The sequence below is a fragment of the Argiope bruennichi genome, chromosome 5 (assembly GCF_947563725.1).
Source record: "Argiope bruennichi chromosome 5, qqArgBrue1.1, whole genome shotgun sequence".
Classification (NCBI taxonomy): Eukaryota; Metazoa; Arthropoda; class Arachnida; order Araneae; family Araneidae; genus Argiope; species Argiope bruennichi.
Window position 1 is genome coordinate 93,415,444 of NC_079155.1, and position 17,536 is coordinate 93,432,979.

Genomic DNA, 17,536 nt, shown 5'->3' on the forward strand with positions numbered 1-17,536 from the left:
GCACATTTCCGACCTCGGAGGTACATATACCAAATTTGGTAGCTGTAGGTCAAACGGTTTAGCCTGTAGAGCGCCACACACACACACACACACACACACACACACACACACACACACACACACACACACACACACACACACACACACACACACACACACACACACACACAAACACACACACACACACACACACACACACACACTAAGCTTTATTTTATAAGTATAGATTACTTGTTTAAATTGCGTTAAATACCGCGTTGGAAAACTTTTCAACCTGATGCAGAAATATTGTTCAAAACAAAGGGGAACCAAATTATAAATATATAGAGATTCGATATGAAAGTAAATGTGTTACCATCTCTAATTAAGGAAGGTTTTAATTGCGTCCTTTAACTTTAGCTATTTGATAAATTATGATCTCTAACAAATCTGTAATATTGCTACCACGCAAAATCTGCCTCATATTAAGGAGATAATTTTACACATATTTCTAATGGGTACTGAATGGTTGCCGTATCAGTGACTCTCGATCTTAGCAATTACATTGCGGAACATTACATTATTAGAGGGAAAAAACGAACGTCTTTTAATATGTGAAAATTCCCGCTATATTTCTTTTAGGATACGAGATTCGTAGTTTCTTCTCGAAAATTCGATGCCTTGTAACTTGAGCTATAAAAGTGAAGGCGCACGGTATTCAATTAGTTGAATTATTTCTACCCTTGTAGTTTGATAAAAGAATGAGTTTTCTGAGCACTATCGCTGTTTTGAATTGGTACTTTTCTGTCTGTTTATGTTGCAGATTTCTTCAAATTATGCTTTTGTGAATACTTCAGCTATGTGTTGCTGAAGCATTATCATGAAGCATTATCGAACTATCTGGACTTCTTCTTGTTCTCTCATCCAAATAAAAAAAAAACAACATAATATTAAATTTTGCGTTATTTTTCCTCATTTTTTAGGGGTTTTTTCTTTACTATGAGAAATTATTTTTTATAAACAGTCTGATAATTTGCTGATTCCCTTTAGGTGAATTATTGTTAGCAAGAATTCTGTAAAAGTTCTTAAGAAGTAAGAACTGACAGAATTAGTATAACCTGAAGTATCACGCTCGGGTTAAGTATTTCGTATCCTAAACACTATCCAATGAAATATAATACATTTGAAAGCATGATAGCTTTTAAAAAGACATTTTAGATTATTTGTATTTTTGTTATTTGAAAACAAAAAAAAAAAATAACTCTTAATTATATCCTGATCGTCGACTCTTTAAAAATTGAAATGTATTTATAAGAATATTTGGTAACAAAATGTAAATAAAACAATATTTAAAAAAAAATTAAACGTAATACATTTTGGTAAGTAAATACATTTTATGCATAATATTCTTTTTTTAAAAATTCAGCCGTTATAAGATAAGATTACGGAAGCAAAAATAAAAAATAAATAAATAATTAAAAATCAAGAAAAAAGATTTAATACTTTTAATTAAGTAGAATTATAGGATTTTAAAACGGAAAATTTCTTTTTCATATAACAGGTATGGTGTAGTAAATATACGCCCAAGTTATTTTAATGAATAAGCTCTCAGAGTGGATTTATTTGATGAACTGAATTAAAAACCAATCACTGAATACAAACTGAGAAAGATAAAAAAAATATTTTTTGAAATAAATGTTAACTAATCCGCTGAAAGATTTCCCGAGATTAAAAACGGTGCATTGAGTCTTAGAAATGAGGTTTCGATAGAGTTGGATAGCATAGTACCAAATAAAGAGGAAAGCTTTGATAAAAATAATTAGGAGGTTTTTATTTTGGGGAAAGATACTTAATTTTTTTCCTTCGATGCATATGCAGAAGAAAAATATTGATAGCTTTAAAAGAAGAAATTGAAATTTTGTTAATTTCTGAGAGATTGATTGGATAAAAGGAAACTCTAAACGACAGCTGTTCATGGCTAATTTTTTACATGTTAAGATATTAATAATCTTATAGGGATTTTTTAAAAATGCATTAAAAATGTTTAGATTATGAATTAGCATTATATTTTAAGAAGCAAAAGATCCCTAAAAGATATGGAAATATTTCTTATGAAATATATAAAACAAAACTAACTGTTAATATATTATAAAAACATTTTGAAATTTGTAAAGGATGATATTGTAAAGATGACAAGCTGAATATTATGCTTTTCACTTATTGATTGAAATAGGATTTTGAATTACTAGCTGCATTCATAAACCAACTGTTCGCCAATCATATTAATAACATTAATTTAGTTATATTAATAACATTAATTTAGTTACATCAACTAACATTGAAAATGTATGTCTTTTTACAAAAATAAAACTATAGTCTTAAAAGTATCATTTTAAAACTATACTTTGTTCAATAACTATAATTGGTCTGAAATGATGGATTTACTAGGTTTGTGAATTAATTCAAAAGATCAATCGTATAGATGATACCGGAGATTCTTTCAAAAAAAATTGTGATAATTTTCAAAACTGGAGGATGAAGAGAGATTTAATGTAATTACCTTTCTGGCGGTCATTAGCTTAATATAAAATAAAAATTGACAAAATCGAGACAATGAATGAGTTTCCTGATTATTTGGTAGAACAAAATTGGCGAAATCAGTTCAGTGTTTAGCCCTGTATTCATATCAATTATATTTTGCGATATCGCACAAAGCTGGAGAGTGGTGGTTCAAAAATCAGCGACTATTGATGATGTGATTAGTGATCATGAAATTTGATAATGAAATGAAAACTGCTGAAATTGAACAGCAGTGTAGTTAAGGAATTAATTCTTTTATTTATCTTATTACTTTAAATATATAAACCATAACCCGTTACAAAACGTTTTTCAAATGTGAACTTTATATTGCAATTTAAGAAGGTTGATTTTTTCATCATGAGAAAAATTTATTTGTGAAGAATAATTACACAAGGAGGATCCTACCAAACAACTAAACTGTTGTTTTTTATCTGTAGCTGACAGTTTAAAATTGGATGAATTATTACTAATTTTAATTGACTTAAAAATAGAATTAAATGGATAATTATAATATTTATAAAGAGTTTACATAGTGTCTAAAACCCAATTTCCAAATGGTTTCGAAATTTTCTAATTAGAATAGGCACGCCTGCCTGATATATCTGCTCCTTGTACAAACATTGCAAAAGGAAAAGGTACAGAAAATAGTCACAATTCGTAGACATGAGTATTTAAAAAAAGTTTAAATATTTTGTTGGTGAAACACGAAAATAATTTTAACTGATATTAATCGTATTATTAATCGATTTTTAAAATTCTGTTTACAGCTATATCTTCAGAACTTCAAATATCAAAGGTTATTCTTGAAAGAAAGACTAAAGAAGGAGTAACATTTTTTACGATATATTATTGTAGTTATTATGGAAATTGTTATTTATAACATGATTGTCTTAGATTCACGATTTTGATTAGCCGTAATTATAGTTAAAAATTAACTTATTTTGTATTCATGTAAATAAATTATTTTATTCTTAAAATACCTTGATAGCTTATTGAAAAATTATACATTGACAATCACATTCTTAAAGATAAAAATTTCACCTGGATTTGTTGTAACTTATATAATATTCAGAAATTAAATTAAAATTTTTCATTCAATTGAATTTTTTTGAATATTGTTCCACCTTAATATAACAAAGAAAGAATGATAAGGTTTGTACAAATTCACATTATTTTTCTAATACTACATACTCACATATATTCAGTGAATTATTATTTTTCTTATCATGGAATTATATCAATTTATAACTTGACCAAACTCTTTCTCGAATTCCGGATATAATCCGATAAGCTGAGTTCTTTTTTTATCGTAAAAAATTATTCTCATCGTAGAAAAAGACAATTTTTAAATTAATATCATGAAAGTTTTGTTAATTGAATAATTAAAATATAAAAAGATATACTTTATATTTTATAATTATAATAATTTTAAAAAATCTTCATCGTTAGTAAAAAAAGTTCAAATTCATATATTGTTTTATATTCATTCTTCAAAAAAAAAATTTAAAGCATAATCAGAAATATCCCATCTCTTAGAAATTTTAATTTCCCATTTGCAAGACATCTTTGAAGTTTCAGCTATAGTTTTGGTTAAATTATGATGGCATTTTTTCGCTTTACAATTTTTAATTTTTCTAAGCGCAATGCAAATTTAGTTCATACTAAATAAAAATAATTAATGTGTACTTACAAACTACACTAAAATAGACTGTTTCTTTAATGGTTTCCTTTAATGCATCATTGTCTGCATGGCATGAAAACGTCTTGTTATCTGGGTCCTACAACAAATTCATCTTGTTTATAAAACAAATAATACTTCAAAATTATTTAAAAATGAGTTTTTATTTATATAATACCTTAATTTATTATTTTCACTAAAAAATGTGCATATGTAATAATGTAATATGTAATGTATCAATACACTTCTGTTGTACCATTAAGTTATAATGTAACAGAAGGACATTTATGCTTTATGTATGAATTCAGGAGCTATTTCATTTGCTACTTATACATAATAGAAAGATCACATTGCCTGCAAATTTGAATAAAATTATTATTAAATTATTTTAAATATAGATACTTTAATATAATATATAAAAAGTAAGTATAAATTTGAATTTCAGATCTAAATATAAAAAAATGTATAACAATGAAACAATGAATGCTACTATATATGCTATATATATATATATATATATATATATATATATATATATATATATATATAAATTATTAAGAATGATTTGTATCATTTACTTGTATTTGCATATTTGGAAAATTAAACACATTTTTGTATTGTAAGGAAAACATTTTAAATACTCAAGTATATGTATGTTGAAATCAAATATATTCATTTAATTGTTGCGACTAACACAAAACTTTTATTTTATTCTATTTTAATTAATTTGTCATAACTGATACTAAAAGTGATATATATGTAAATGACATACGTTTTTTCTATTCATATTAACTTGCATGTATAGCATTGAAAACAAAAGACAAATTGTCAGAAGTATAAATAGTGATACATCTTATTCTTACGAAATAAATTAATTTATATCTATTTCTACTATTATTGCATAATCAGTTTTGACTAATTATGATATTTAATACATTGTATAAAATGTATTAAAGTAACATGTAATTAAAAGTAGCATGTAATATTAAGCATGAAATTAGTCCTAAATTTCATCACATAATAAATTTTGCAGATAAAAATGTGTATAATAAATGTGATATTTCTTTAATAATTACATACTTATATCATTAAGAAATTAGCATATTTCAAAATACATTGTACAAATGTTATCTGAAAAGAGATATATACAAACCTTAATTAACAAAGGATATGATATGCTTCATAATTTACTTACTGTTTAATTAATTGAAAAAGCAGCATATTACCAGATATCATAAATGCATTTCATGAAAATATTTCTCGTCGTTATATAATGTTTATGTAATATAGTTTCCAGAACGAATAAATATTTGTGTTTCATATCTTTTTTGGGAGTTCTTGCAGAATTTCAGGGAAGGGATATATTTTTATTTACTTTCATGTAAATATTTTTCAGGAGATAATTTATTTCACAGGAACATTAATGAATTTTATATCATTTCAAATAAAGTGCTCTTTGTTGAAACGATATAATTGTACTAATTTAATAAAGAAGGAATCATTGTAAAATGAGAGTAATAACAGCTTAGTCGAAATATTTCTAATTTGAGACATCGTTGATATATATTTTCATAGTGCTATATTATATTTTATATTATATTATATATATATATTCTAATAAGGGTTTTCGAATCTAAAATTACCCTTTTTGTAAAATTCATATTAGGATTAATTTAAAAATCTCGTTCATAATGAATTGTGGATTTTTATAATGAAGGAGAAAAAAAGGCAAATGAAGAAATTTTCATGTTTTTAAACATTTCTTATGAATGATTTAATTTCTTTAATTTAAAGTAATATCTTATATATATAAAACATGTTTTAGCATATGCGTGGTCAAGTAGAAGAAATTTTTGAAGAGTTTAGAATTTCAATTTATTTCAATTTTAGAATTAAGAGACCATTTTAGAATGAAATTAATAAGGGCTAAATTAAATTAAAAATTAGGAAATGAATCAAAACTTAAATTAGATTTAAATATACATAAAGGCTTCAAGTTCATTTCTTTTATTATTATGACAAATAATGGTAATTTATCCAGTTATGAAATCTATGTTAATTATCCCCAATATTCTTCGCCTTATATTAGAGTTTTGTATATTTATATGGAGATCGCTATGCTATTTTTAAAATACTGGGTAACTGACAACTCTATGCAAATATAATATTTGATTGGTAAGAAGTTAATGAAAATTTGTTGGGAAATATTTCCCATGAATTGTAAATTTTAAACTTTTTGAAGAGAAAAAAAAAATGCTGTGAAATAGTAAAAGTTGCTTTGAAATAGCGACTGATTATTTTTGTTGTTTAATAAATGCATACTATAACAATCAACATAATAAGAAACCGAGGTATGATAAGAATATCAAAAAGACTTTTTAAAAAAAATATCAATTATATAGAGGGAATAAATTTTCTTTTGAGAATTAATTGCATCATTTCTATTCAGATGGTTTACTTATAAAACTAAACAATGTCATTCTGATTTGTTCCGCAAAGAGATTTACCTGCCTGGTGAGAGTGACGGTAACGTTTGATGTCGTGAGCCAGCCCCCTTTCGACACCTCCACTTCCGATGTCGTCGTCGGAATCAATTTTCCATCGATGACCCAAGAAAGCCTCGATGCTGGATTGCTGGGCCCAGCCGAGCAGGACATCGTGATCACATTTCCTACAACACCTTCCGTTGGTCCCGTAATGGAGATTTTGGATGGAGCAACTGGAAAGGAGAAGAACAAATAAACATGAGACAATAATCATTATGTAAATTTGTATGATAAATATAATTAGATATAAACGCTGAACTTTTAAAGAATTAACTGACTGTACCAAATTTTTTTTAAGCTGGAAGATTCAGAACACATACTCGATTATTATTTTTAGTGGCATATGGGGATACAGATGTAGCTATATATTAAAGCTGCATAGTGATTATTGAGTAGCCGCATTATTAAATTAGCATACTATGGACATTTGAAGACTTATGAGTAACGAAGTTACTTAATAAAGGCAGCAAAATTATTGTGCAAATTTTGCTGCAATGGGAGTTCGAAAACGTTGTGCAGCAAGAAGAGCGAGGGCATGGCAATAATTAAGGACTGAGTTTCAAAGTCGCAACTTGGAAAAAAGTACGCTCGACTAATAATTGTTGTCAAAATCACTCAAAAAGAAAGCTTACCGTTTCTGTTGGGGATTACCAGAAATTATTTCTGAAAGTATTCGCATAATATGGCGTCTACCAAATCAGTGTTTCACTATCACAATGACCAATGTAGTAATCGCATATTGTTGCTTATGCAACTACATGGTTTTATATAAAAATCAGTAACTTATTAAATAATATATATATATATATATATATATATATATATTATATATATATATATATATATATATATATATATATATATATATTATGTTTTCCATTTAGAGAAGTTATCTACTTGGTTAAGGGTTACAAAGAAATGAATAAATCCTATAGACAACCCTGAATTTTTCAAACATTTTTTTTCTCTCGGAATTGTCTAGAAATCGACCCTAAAAATTAATTTTTGTCGGAGTTCTAATCATGATTTTTATATGAGATGAAAATGAATCAAATTAGTTTTAGGAAATAGATTGATCTATTTTATTTGATTAATGAAATGGAAATCTTTTTAAACGTGATGATATAATATGGTCAGTACAGCTCATAGTTTCTTTATCCAAGTTCAATGACAAAAAAATGAAAACTGTCTAAAAATCATCTTATAGTATGAAATGTAACAAAATTAAATGCTTATATCTGACTTCAAATGTCGACAGTTTTATAATCATCACATTTCACAATTTTTTAAAGAAAAAAAATGATATTATACGTGATTAAAATGATTAACCAAACAAGAGAAAAGGCTGAACTATTTCATGAAAATGAAAATATCAATAGGAAAAGATTCCAGATCCATATAAAAAAAAGCCGTTCAAGATTATCTCACTTCATAAAATGCTGATTTTATGATATTTTATATGAAAAATCCTTCAGAACATGACAAAGATTTTAAAATTTCCTTATGTTCAGAGATCTTTTAAAATAATTGTTAGTAAAATGATACTAAAACAACATTTATCAAATATTGCATTTAAAATTTTAAAATTATAAGAAATATCTTAATGTAAAACAAAATCACAAAATCCTATAGAGTTAAAAAAAATACAAAAAGTGAATTAAAATTTTAAATCAATTTACAATGCATTTTTAACTTTAATGTATATTTTGGAGTTTTTTTTCTTATTTAATGGTTCAATTTCTTTTTTACCGCTTTTTTTGCGATTATTATTTTGAAATAAGCTTTTCTTAAAAATATTTTGTTTTTTTTAGTCCGTAACATATTTTGCAATTCGTTATTGAATGTTCCCTGCTATTTTGTAATGAGTTATTGGCTACCAAATGATATTTTACTATATGGAACTTGTACAAATTCACTAGTGGATGAGATTTAATAAAAACTTATATAACTTCAAGTTTCACATAATAAAATTTCGAAATGATTAGAATATTGTTTTTTGAAGCACTAAACTGTATAAAATTCCAGAATTTTAAAAGATTTGTAGATCCGAAAGAGATGGAAACACTATTTAGAGAGATTCATTTTTGCAAATAGGAAAGGATTTAAACAAACAAACAAAATCAGAGTATAAATGCAATATCTTGAATCAATGATAAACTTTATTTTCTTAGAACTTTGAATGTGCTGAATTTTATAAAAACATTTGCTAGGAAAAAGAAATTGTAAGTGTATTATATGTTCTGCATCCTTTTATATAATATATATGACATGTATGGTATATCCTATTATACATTTTATCATTCTACCATATATAGGCATAGATTCCTTAACTGACTTATTTACACCACTTTGCTCTCCCTTTATTCGAAATTATTCGCTGACACACTTTTAAAACCGAGAGAAATTTCTAGATCTAATCGGAGACGTCTAATTTCACCCACGATACCTCCCGCTTATTAAACTGGCATATCAAACTCTGCATTGTTAGCTTAATTTAAGGAAATATAAAATAAGGAAATATATCAGCGGTATCGAATTCCTAAACGCATAGAACAGAAATAATTTACATCTCGTCTGGGGAAAAGGAGGCATTAGCATAACACCGTGTTATCGGCAAAATGGCGAGAGATAAGCTGTCATGGGGACTGGACTACGTGTCAGATTATTTGGAATGTTTAACGTTTCATTTACCTTTTAATATTGTTGGATTCAAGTCTTCGCCTCCCACGGGCAATCAGCTAGTTAATGGTAGCTATTTCCGTGGGAACAATGAGAGTAAAGTTGGATTGTTCGGTGAATAATTGGTGTGTTAATCATGTATTATCGGCAACACGTTGGTGACAAGCTGCTTTAGTATCATTACAATTGCCCCCATGTTTTGACTACGCATGATTCTGATGGTGTATTTAGTGCCTTATTTAGTGTACACAGAACTTTCTGCAGTCATTTGTCAGACAAACATTTGCTTGCCAAGATCAGGCAATTATGGCATATTATTTTTATTAAAAAATTGTATTTAAGAACTGTTTTTAGATTCAAAATCTTTATGATCTTTGATAATCATTTATCCTTTTATATAGCATCATTGTCTTAAATAGAAGTAATTATAAATCTTTAAGCTCTAAACAGTTTCTTTTGTATGCCCAAATGTACTCAACTTTTATATTCAATTGTATTTGTGCCTAATAGGTTTATATCATTACGTTTGACGTTCATCCCATTGTGCATATATACGCTTAAGGTTATTCTTGGAATAATAAAAGAACGAATTTACTATTAAACATGATGAAAAACTTGAATTTACAAACAATAGTATTGGATCTACATATTTTTTTTTAAATTTCGAATCCAAAAGATATGTAAAAGATAAGCACTCGAATTCAAAGATCATTGTACATATATGCGTTTGAGATTATTTTTGGAATAATAAAAGAAAGAATTTACGATTAACCACAATGAAAAAAATGAATTCACAGGCAATAATATGGGTTTTGCATCCATTTATTTTGAGTTCAAAAGATGGTACCAAATAATCAATTTCTTTAAAAGAACTTTTCATATTATTTATATGGGCACTTATTAAGATGGATTTGAATTGTGAAATGAAAACGAAAAAACTTTTTTTCTAATAACAGTTCAAAAAAAAAAAAAAAAACTACGATTTATTCGATCTTTAGAAATTTTATTCCGCTCTTGGAACTGATATAGCATGCTAGAACAGAAGGATTTTCAATGAAAAGCGATTTAAAAAAATCTCTTAAAAAGAAATCGTAATTTTTATTACACCTTCTTCTTAGTGATGGAACGATGAATTACATTTTTAAATTTTTACACAATGTATGGCTTGAACAATAGTTTATATTAAATAATATATTTTAACTTCGCTCTTTTAGAGAATCAATATGGTTTGTAATTACTTTGAAAAGAATTCATATTTTTTTTTTCTATTATATCATTACACATCGGATATACAGAGTTTTAGCAAATAATGGAAAAAGAGTATATTTGAGGAAATGAAAAGATTTTTTCATCTAATGATTTGGAAGCAAACAAAATGTTTTCTCCTTGTATATTTTACCACCAAATTATATTTTCAGAGGTATTTTTGAAAGTTCTTGTATTTTTCTGCTTCACTAAATGACTGTTTTTATGACTAATTTACTCTTTCAAAATAATAATAATAAATGCTTCAGACTTATATTCAAATCTTAAATCAAATCATTTTGAAATTGTAAACATCAATGAAATTATATAAGTATTTAGAAAGTTCTATGCATAAATTAGATATATCACAATAAGATACAAATATGCAACCAGAATCAGAAAACTTAACCAAGATCCCATAAGGTGTATGTACACATTTAAAATTTCGACAATCGTTCAAAATATCGGATTTTTTTTTATTGCTTAATAATGTTCTCAGATCCATTAGATTTCAAACGATACCAAGATGTTTTCAATATTCGAAATATTTCTCGAGTTATAATTATTTTTCTTGAGGTGCTTTCATTAAAAACTCTAGTTACGGTTTTTTAAAACTCATTTTATGAAGAATGATATTTTCCCACTTTGTTGCTTCATTCAAACAATCATAACTCAATAAGAAATTAAACAAATACAGTTATTTATATATCAAAATAATCTGTATGAAAAAGTGGATGTTTTGCGTTTCAATTAAAGTTATATTTATAGAAATAAATTTTTAATAGCTATTTAAGAGTTAAAATTACAGAAAAAATCTCGCTTTTTCTATTCATCGTTGATGAAAAAATTGTTAAAAAAAACTAAATATTTTTATAACTTGATTGAGGCAGACAACATAAAGACTAATACTAGGCATCATTTCAAACTAGAATTGTGTGTCTGTACAAATTAGAATTTATGATATCTTTCAAAAAATGTTAATTACCTCATTAGATAGTATTTAATTAATTAATAATTAGTATAATCTGGTTTTTTCTCACTGAAATGAGTTTAAACATATATTAATGACCTACTGTGAAAAAACTGGATTTTTAAAGTTAAAAATAAACAAAAAATCTTCTAGTGTGTAAATCTACTAGCATCGATAGAAAGATTTCAGTTTTTTTTTAAATTATTATTATTAGATGAGATCTGAAGGGAAAAATTGAGAAGGAGAAAAATAATATTTTGTTCAGGAGTTTTTCCCAGAGCAAACCGGTCTTAAAGAAACTTTTTTTTCTCGGTGACCACGAACCCTTTTCAGGAAATGTTCCTAACCAGTTTATGGGATCTAAAAAGATTTCCGAATGAGAAGACGACGAGAAAAAAATGTTATCCATTTCCCACCGCAAAAAGTACTTCAGAAAAATGCATTAAGATATAAAACGATATCCGTCCTGGTTCTTTTGAAAGCCAGCTCGAAAGTATAGAGCTTTACATTTCTGGCCACCATATAGTCATCATATTTTATCGCGGAGTGCTCTAAGCATATAAAGATATGTTGCGTTCTCTCTTTTGGAACCATTTTCATCAAGCCAAAAGAAGATTTTTGAGCTTTTCATTTACTCTTTAAAGTAGAAGACATCTCGTGATGTGCCTACCCCCCCCCCTTATTACTTGCTCCAAAATGTGGTCTCATTTCTACACGAGCGTGTTTCATACTTTCAACTGAGCGTAATTTGGGCCTTCAAGTCTATATTCGTTCAAATGTTATATAAAATGCTGTGGTTATTGGACTGGAAGTGCGCATACTTTTCTTCCTTTCAGTTTTTATGAATAATGTGCTTTCTTTCTATAAAGAATTGGCAGAGTTTTCCAGGTTATCAAAAGACATATGAAGGCTTTGAAATAAATTTCCAGCGAAGTATTTTGCTCATAATATCTACAGAATAAGGATGCGATTAAGATGTAAAAAAAATAACTACGCTTTTCTCGTGTATATACCATTTTTAAAAAAATTTAACGGTAGATGCATTCTTTAATAAGTGAAATTTTCTCCATAGATCAAAACTTTCCATATATTTTCTCAATATTTTTTACCTCATTAATTTATTCATTGCTTATTGCTTCATTAAGCCATATGCATTTACCTTTATTGCTTCATTAAGCAAAATGTATTTAAAATTAAATATTCAAAAAAATGGTATATGCATTAGGAAAGAGTAGTTATGTTTTTATATTTTAATTGCATCCTTGTTCTGTATGCATTATGGGTAAAATACTTCATTTTTTGTTACTAAAACTTTAAAATATTATTGTAAAAGCAAATAGGGTAAACATGTTTAATTTTCTTTTTTATAAGAAAAATAATTAATTTAATTAATATTGCTGTTAAAAGACTGGAAGGGGTCAATTACAATCAAATTACAGAGCATGCGATTCCGGCAATCTTGTTCATATGAACTAAGATGTAAAAATAATAAAACCGCATTCTCATGAAATGGTTTTCGAATAGTAGGCTTCATAAATTCTGATATATTTCAAACAACACGAACTTCTCCGTTGCACTATTTTGCCATAACTTTATCACAAACATAGTAGTACACTTGAGATGATTTTCATAGAAAATAAAGTAAGTAATCTTATTTTATTTTTCAGTATTGATGAAATGTTAAAAAATTTTAACACTAGGTTTACTAAGGAGTCATTTTGTCCCCTCTGAGAGAAAACTTTTCGTTAATTTTCTTCAAGAAAATTATTGCCGCATTTTATGAGAATATTTTAATTTATCTTTACTTACATTAATTTTTACTACATTAATTTTAATTAATTTTTACTTACATTAATTTTTACTACATTAATTTTAATTAATTTTTACTTACATTAATTTTTACTACATTAATTTTAATCAATTTTTACTTACATTAATTTTTACTACATTAATTTTAATTAATTTTTACTTACATTAATTTTTACTACATTAATTTTAATTAATTTTTACTTACATTAATTTTTACTACATTAATTTTAATTAATTTTTACTTACATTAATTTTTACTACATTAATTTTAATTAATTTTTACTTACATTAATTTTTACTACATTAATTTTAATTAATTTTTACTACATTAATTTTAATTAATTTTTACTTACATTTATAAGACATATAATCGCAAATTTTATCTTTTTCTTTTATCAGTTTCGGAGTAATATATATAAAGTATACCTATTTTTACCGAAGGGGTCATTTTGACCACTCGAATAAATATATTTGAGAATAAATACATTTATATTTAAATATGCAATAGCTTGATAGGGGCGAGCACAGATATAGGTAAAAATATAGAAATAAGTATTTATTAGTAAAATGTGTGCATATAAGAAGCAAGAAGACGAAAGTCAGTCAGACAGAAGCTATTATAAGTTATTAGTAAGAAGACGTGCGAGTCAATGTTTTGGTAGAAAATGATGGTAAAAGGATAGATAATCTTGAAGACCTAGATTAAATTATAAACATTTTCTTTAATAAATAAACATGGAGAAACTGCTTTTTGCCTTATTCAACAAATTTATTTAAGATGTAAAAGTTTTTTTCTATTGTAACTTTATAATAGAAAGGTCAATTTATATTTTATCTAATAAATACTGAAAGGGGCCAGTTTGATCCCATTAGTACAGCGATTCTCAACCTGTGGGGCGCGAGAATATCCAAGAGAAAATATTATTTAAAAGAGAAAAAGAGAAAATATTATGACTGAAAGGAAAGTACACATACACATAGAAAACAAAATACATTTCGACATATTTAATAACTTATTGAAGTAAAACAACTTACTTAATCAAAACATAATAAATTAAAAACAAATTTAATAATTATAAGTGACTTCCTTGGGCCTGTCTTGCAGAGTAAAGCTTTTCGAAGGAAGGCTTGATATTAGAAATAGCCAGTCTCAGTTCTCGAATATGTTGACCAAGTACCTCAATTTCATCACAAATAAACTATCGCGAAAATTCTCGGCCTCCTGTCTGTTTTCTTCTAGGAAATGGCGATTTCTTCTCTTAATTCATAAACACGTTGCAAAAATTTCCCACGTGATGACCATCTTGCCTCGCAATAAAATAGTAACGCTGAATGTACTGAACCCATGTCTTCACAAAGTGCGGAAAAGATTCTCGATTTCAGGGGTCTCATTTTTATATAATTTACTACGGTTACAACTGTAGTTAACACAATATTCAAACCAGGACTCATTTCCTTCGAAGCCAAAGTTTCTCTGTGGATCCTGCAATGTGTGCACTGAGGCTATTTTTGTTTAAAAAGTGCTTATATATCTTGGAATCTTTTGGACATTGAACGAGCACCATCGGTGCATATTCCGACGCAATTTTTCCATTCTATGTTTGCCTCGTTCATAAAATCATTTAAAATAGCAAATAATGCGAGTGCTGATGTTTTGAGATCTATTGGTTTGCAGAAAAGTAGTTCTACTACTGACATATTACCACAAATTCGAACATGGCAATTAAATGAGCATCTTTATTACTATCTGTTGCTTCGTCAAGCTGTATTGAAAACAATTTGTCACGCAAATTGTTATGATTGTTATTGCTTGTTATATGATTTTAATTTTAATTCGAAGAATTATCTGGGTTTGTTGACGTACTCACTATGAAGCGTTTCCGAATGTCGTTTAAGTTTATTAGATTTCATGCTGTCTGTGGCAAACAATTTTGAGCAAATGATACACAGGGGCCTTTTTTTTTTCATTTACTTCAGTACTGGTAAATCCAAAATTTAAGTATTCTTGAGAATATTTTCTTGATTTTATTTCCGGAACACGCTCGTCTGTGTACTTGCTGATGCTTGACTATCGTCTAATGCTTGCTTACTTCCGCTTAAAAATTTATTCATGAGTCTGCATAAATCTGCTGCCGTGAATATTTAATATGGTGAATTGCAATTAACACGAAAACATATATAACATACAAATTCACAATTGATTCGATAGCGATAAAAGGATCGATTCGAATGAGACTGCTGGAATTGAAACTTCCGTATCGAATATTTTCCTTCTTCTTATGAGAAAACATTTACTCAGCGCATGCTCGAGACGGTCTCGGCCGTGTCTCCCTTGCACAAACATTCCTATTTTTTTCACCTTCGTTTTGTCATGCTTCTGTTTGCTTTCTTTTATTATTCTAAAAAAATGTATTCCCCGTTTCTAAATTTAGCTCACCCCGTCTATGTTAACTTTCATTGATGAATTTTTCTACTTTCATATTCTTTTAACGTTATTTCCCTATTTGGCTTTCACTTCAAATATAATATTTAAATTTTCTCCGCTTTCATTCGCTTCATCTGTTCACTGTCCGCTTGTCCAAAATGCAAGATGTAGTTTTTCGCCAACATTAGCTCGCTTTTACTTTTGTTTTGGCAGTTAATTAAAAATAATTTAAAAACAGAATCCAAAATACTCAATATACATTATTGTGGTAAACATTTTATTGTAAGGGGGGGGGGCGATGAAAGTTATGATTGAAAACTGGGCCACGAATACTGAAAGGTTGAGAAACGCTGCATTAGTAACATTAGGTATATGCCAACTCATGGTAAATCTAGTTTTAAGTCGATAAACTTGATGAAAAATCATACATTTTGTGCTTCTTTGGCAGTAACAGACACATTAAATCTTGTGAAGCATGAGAACTGTTCCTACGCAATATGGCTCAAAAAATAGTAACATAAAATTCTTGTGAAAGCTTTTTCAAGTTGCATGGCTTTGGACATCTCTCAAATAGTATGAATCTTTCCTTAACATTATTTTGATACGAGTTTCAAGCTCATTATTCTTTCACGAGATGATGTTTAAAGCACACATAGTAAAACAAAACCTTATTAAAATAGCCAACAAAATTGCTGGTAAAACATTTACCTTTAATTGAAGCTCAGTATATTGTACAATGCCTGACAAATTATATCCTTCCCATTCTATCATGCTTTTAATATAAATAGTTTAGGAATTAGATTTACTTTCTTGAACGACCACTTAGGATCGATTTTCTTAAAGTCTTTGAACAAGTTTGCTGCACTTAAATCTGACGGCGCGATAAATCTTTGTAGGCAACTTAAATGCAAAAGCATTATTTTTCATCCCATTAAATAAAGATGCTTTAAAATTTTGAATAAAGAGTATTTTGATCAGATTTATCATTTTTGAAACAAGGTATGGTATCTTTCCGTCTTACATGCCTCTTATTCTGTATAGGCAAATAAATTATGCAGGTTTTTATATGCAATTTTTTTTATTCAGGATGTAATCTAAGAGATAATTTTTACTGTTAATTAGTTTATTGGAAATTCAGAACAATTGCTAGTTAAAGTAATTGTAAAATCTGAAATTTAATCAGGTCTTTTTATATATTTTGATTGTATTAAAGTAAATTTTGTAACAAATAGGGCAGAATATACGGTTATACATAAATGATTTTATAGATTTACTCTAATAATATTGTTTGCAATTTATTCAGATTTTGAATATTTATTTTCATTATGAAAATAAATGCTATGAAAGGCACCGTGGCATTTAATTAATGAAAACTTTAGTCCACATTTTTCTGAATAATTCAAAACGTGATATTTTTTCAAATAATAATTTTAATTTAAAAAAGCCTTTTTGAAAATGATAGTTGATTTAATTCTATAATTATCCCTTTTCGATTATTTCCAAATTTTAAAATTCAAGCATTTAGTATTAGATTAATTTATCCTACAAATCAAGTTGTTCTCAATTCCATCATATGTGTTGATGAATATCATATGATGTGATATCATATCATATCATATCATATC

General features: G+C 27.2%; 1 protein-coding gene across 1 annotated transcript in view; it reads right to left on the bottom strand.

Annotated features, from left to right (window-relative positions):
* LOC129968147 (nephrin-like) overlaps positions 1–17,536 on the bottom strand; it is a 494,644-nt gene that overhangs the window by 147,115 nt on the left and 329,993 nt on the right. Inside the window, exons 8-9 of the mRNA XM_056081964.1 lie at positions 6,745–6,956; positions 4,250–4,337 (exon numbers count right to left, since the gene is read on the bottom strand). Of these exons, the coding sequence (XP_055937939.1) occupies positions 4,250–4,337; positions 6,745–6,956 (300 nt within the window). The remainder of the gene's footprint in view (positions 1–4,249; positions 4,338–6,744; positions 6,957–17,536) is intronic.